Below are 4,726 nucleotides of genomic sequence, written 5' to 3' on the forward strand. Positions count from 1 at the left end.
AAAAAAATATCAAGATATACTTACTCTATAAATACATTTCACCGCAACAGCAAAAAAAATCCAAATAGGTTTTCTTTTTTCCTTTCATCGACGGTGTGCGGCAAACGAATACATACTTACTCTATAAATACATATCACCGCAACAGCTTTTTTTTTTTTGAATATTTGTCTCGTTATTAACAGGGAGAGGGGGGAGGAGAGGACAATGGCAGAGGCAGAGGCAGGAGAGGCATCATGCAAGATCGTTGAAACTGAGTAATTTGATTCTGTATATATACTCCTATTTGTCATATCATTTTTTGAACTCACTATCTTACCCTTTATGCTTTACAAACCAGATTCATATAACCAAACGTGTCATTTTTCCTCTGAACATGTTTTTCAGAAAGCATCAGATTTTTTGTGCAATGAATCACTGCTGAAATGCATTAGCACTATTTATTTGATGACATTCCTCTGAACATGTTTTTCAGGGAGCATCAGATATTTGGTGCAATGAATCGCTGATGACATCGGAATGACGGTACCGGAAAAGTCAGCACGGCACTGGCATGACACCGTGCATGTTTCGTGGATTTGCAGACATAATTATCACAATGCAGTGAGATACTGGTAAAGAGTTGAGCGAGTTTAAAAATATCAATCTCGGCGATGTAAAACTCTAATATTTAACCTTGTAAGTGCAACTGCATTAACTCAAAAGCTCAGAGACCATGATAGATTTTCATGACTCCATTGGAGTGAATTGTTTGAAAGTCAAAGTGAATCATTTGAAAGCCTTTTGGTGGAAGGCAATAAGATTGATGAATGGTTGTTTCAAACATTCCCATGAAGGATGGTTTTCCCCCTATTAAGAACTTTATTTCATACAATATCTTGTCTTTAATTTTTCTCATGAGATTTCTAATATATTTTTAAAACATTAAATGTTTTTTAGCAAGTGCTGGTCCAATGGATTGTCATGTGTTGATTTGGAGGAATTCTTCATAAACACAATCCATCTTCATTAGTTGCTAGTTTAGTTTGAGTTTTGATTTGGGTGATTGTTGTTGATGGCTTTCAAATAAAATGAGATTTAATTTCTTTACATATATTTCTTTCTCTTTAGGAGGGAAAAAGAGAGAAACTATAGGATTTTTAGGTTTTTCTCTGTCATTTTCTCCATGGAAACCTATTAGGAGGGGTGCTTTCGAAAAATCATATTGTTTAGGGTGAAAAATCTGATATTTTGATTTTTTAGGGGGCTACTTGTTTTCTCGGTAAAGTTCAGGGGGGTTTCTTAAAATTTGGCCGATTAAAAAGAGAAAAGGCGCTCGAGGGAGGAAAAAAAGAAAAAAAACATAACAAGCGAGACCATAGCAAAACCTCCCCGAGAGGAGTGAGAGAGAAGAAGATAAGGCAGGCGGGCGATGGCTTCTTGCAGCAAAGCTCTCTTTTCTTCAAAATTAGATATATGCTCTCCTTTCTCTTCTCGTCCTCCTCTTTCACTCCTCCCCAACTTTTCTTCTTCTTTTTCTTCAACTACTTTCTTTGCATTCGGTCAGTTAAAAGAAAGAAGTCTAAGATACTCCTCTGATCTACAACCCTCCTCCTCAATCATCAACAAAGCACAGACACAGCCAAGAAGACACATTTGCAGAGCAGCTGAATACAAATTCCCAGATCCAATTCCCGAATTTGCTGTTGCTGTAAGTTCAATACCAATCATTCTTGCTGCCTTTTCTTTTGTGTGTTGGATAATATAAACCTGTGCTGCGCCGTGTTTTAATTTTACGTCTTGGTTCAGGAGACAGAAAAGTTTAAGACCCATCTGTCCAAAAAGCTTACGAAGAAAGATATTTACGGAGACTCGCTTGAAGAAGTTGTAGGAATCTGCACTGAGGTAGTTTACTTAATCTCTCTCCTTATCTCGCCCAGTCGCTCTCCTCGGAGAGAGTGAAAAAATCATGTGCAGTCTTTTTGGTAATTGTATATAAACTGTTTCATATTTGAAGTTCGTTACCCTGCTTTAGGTTTTAGTGCTTTTAATTCTCTTTGCCTTTTACCATTTCAAGCTAAGTGCTAAAAGTTTGTTACTTATATGTTGGATAAATTTTAGTACAAGGTTAATACAACTCAGAAAATCTGTTCTTTTGATTTTTTGTGGGCTCGACGTAGACAATAGATGTAGCCAGCATTGATGTTGCTGCATAGACTCAATTTAAACAACTTGCAAGCACAACTGCTTGTCCAGCATCTACAGCAAAGGACGCATTATTTTTTCCTTGTTTTTTTCTCGTCAAGATTTATCTTGGAGGCTGAATTTATCACTACTAATAGATGCAGCTGGCATTGATCCTAACATAGAGTGTAAAACAATTTTTTTGGTTTTTGAATGGAGTTTAGAATTTTACGTTCACAACTCTTTATGTGTTTGAATGTAATAATAGTGTTCGCATATGCTTGGGCGAGCGGATGGATGTAGAGTAGGCTGGCAGCACTATTGCTTCAGATTTTCTTCACATTGTTAATCTGATCTATTATAAGTTCAAGTTGCTTAGATTCTCCATTTTGTAAGTATAATATCAAAGTCTTGCTTGTATGCTGCGTGATTCTCTATTGTCCTGTTATCATACCTGGAACGTAATTTTCTCAACTGGTTTAGTTGGGGGCATTGGAATGCCTTAGACCCTAGTAATAATAGAAAGTTTGGAACAGCAACACAATAAACTGTTCTACTTTCTATTTATAACTTTTGTAGTTTTAGTTTGCAATTACAGCTGATGTCCACAGAGATCAGCCAGGTTTCTCAGGTTGTTAACATCTTAAAAAAATAGGGGGAAATTGTGGGATGGAAAAGGAACGAGAAAACAATGAACTCAGATAGGAATAACAATTGGATGATCAAATTCGAGCTCATGAGATATTAAATTTATCTATATACGCGTGTGCCAATTCATACCCTTCTACTATCAATCCACTCTGTGTTGTGATTTAATGACTTGTAAATAGGAGTTTCTTTTATCATTCACTTACACATGCACATATGTATATAAAGTGTTGCTAACGGTGTTCTCCTCTGATGATTGTTTACAGATATTCAGTACCTTCTTGCATGCAGAGTACGGTGGTCCTGGAACACTGTTGGTCACACCTTTTATTGATATGGCTGATACTGTGAATGAGCAGGGGTTACCTGGAGGACCTGAAGCTGCACGTGTAGCTGTCAAATGGGCCCAAGCTCATGTTGACAATGACTGGAAAGAATGGACTGGTGGTGACAGTAATTAACAGAATGGTTGCCAAACTCAATTCAATTGGGTTTTTTTGATTGTCAACGTTGTTTGAAAGAGCTCATTGAGCAGCCTGGATCGTTATCTCTGAACCTGTTGAAGTGAAGCATGACCATGTTTTGTAGGAAAGAAGATTAGTGGGATGATTTTGCGTTGTCAATGTAGGGAATATGCATCATGTTCAGGGCCTTTTATTAGAAGAAACTGATTGGAGCTTCTAAATTTTTGTAGGATTGTTGAAAGATTACTATCCCATCATCTTCTGCTTCACAGTTCTCATTTCAAGTGCATTCATTGTGCTGTTTTCCTCTCGAATATCAAAACCTGTGTGTTTATTTCGCAACTCAACTTTGGTGTCCGTGTAAGCACAAAATGCTATTATGATTTTGATCATCAAGATTAGTATGTTTCTTTTGATATGAAAAGTCTCATCATGACTTTAAGCTACCATGGAAGATAAATTAAAGAATTTTTGGTGCTCAAACATTGCAGCTTAATCACCACTCCATCTAACAATGGTGCTAGCGGTGCTGCGGTAATGTTAATCTTTCTTCCAAAATGGCTGGTGAACTTTATACCCAATCATATCCTAGCCTTCGCTATATGAAACATCGAGACATAGTATTAACTCACTTCCTCTTGATGCTTTGATTGTCAGTATGGTTCATATGGTGTATGACGAGGCTTAAAAATGCTGCCAAGCTAGCTAGGCCCATGGAACGAAGTGACACAAGAAACATAAAGTATCACGAGGTTTTTGGCAACGTTAGAGAGATAAAGTATCACGACGTCCCACATCGCCTAAAGAGAAACTCCAAACGCGAGGAGTTGCTATATAAATGAGTACATTCTTCGATAGAAACCACGCAGCCGCGCGGTGAGCACAGAGCGAACTATTCTTTCGCCTTTTACTAAAGAATACCGTGTGCACGCCGCAAATAACGGCATACGCCAATTTTTTGAGGGGTTCTCCTCTATAGGAGTAGCCCCGAAATTGTAGTTTAAAATATTCAGACAACGGTACTTCTCGAACGAAAAGTCTTTCGTTATATAGAATAGGTCGATTGCCAACGTCTTAGAAATTAAACTTTCGGGAAGTTGGCTGCAGTAATCAAATTGGGGTCACCTCAAAGCCAGGGAACACTGTGGCCTATTCTGCTCTGCACTCATCTAAAAGTCTCCTTCTCTTCTGTATTTTCTTATCATTCCCTAGTGATTGCTTTTCCTCGTGGATTATTAGAAATTTACCACGTTCTGCACACAGATAAATACCAAAGAGTTTGTGAGTTGACTTCTAAATATTATAACGAGCTGATTATTCCTATAATTTTTTAAAAGACCACTTCTGTGACAGTCATAACACAATCTATGTAATGACTTGCTGGCTCTGGTATATCTACATGGTGCATGTCAGATCTTGAGATCATCTAGTTAGAGCTTATGTGTTGACAGCT

The 4,726-nt window shown here is 37.6% G+C and overlaps 1 protein-coding gene and 1 non-coding gene across 2 annotated transcripts; both read left to right on the forward strand.

Annotated features, from left to right (window-relative positions):
* Nucleotides 1-1,311: 1,311 nt before the first annotated feature.
* On the forward strand, nucleotides 1,312-3,620 carry LOC7462467 (protein PLASTID REDOX INSENSITIVE 2, chloroplastic). The gene is made up of 3 exons (XM_002314690.4): nucleotides 1,312-1,688; nucleotides 1,787-1,882; nucleotides 3,076-3,620. Exons 1-3 carry the CDS (start codon nucleotides 1,410-1,412, stop codon nucleotides 3,268-3,270), a joined length of 570 nt encoding a protein of 189 aa, XP_002314726.3. The 5' UTR covers nucleotides 1,312-1,409; the 3' UTR covers nucleotides 3,271-3,620.
* Nucleotides 3,621-4,140: 520 nt separating this feature from the next.
* LOC112329054 (U5 spliceosomal RNA) lies at nucleotides 4,141-4,258 on the forward strand. The gene has a single exon (XR_002984550.1). It is a non-coding gene; the product is annotated as a U5 spliceosomal RNA (small nuclear RNA).
* Nucleotides 4,259-4,726: the final 468 nt, after the last annotated feature.

This window comes from Populus trichocarpa, chromosome 10 (genome assembly GCF_000002775.5).
Source record: "Populus trichocarpa isolate Nisqually-1 chromosome 10, P.trichocarpa_v4.1, whole genome shotgun sequence".
NCBI lineage: Eukaryota > Viridiplantae > Streptophyta > Magnoliopsida > Malpighiales > Salicaceae > Populus > Populus trichocarpa.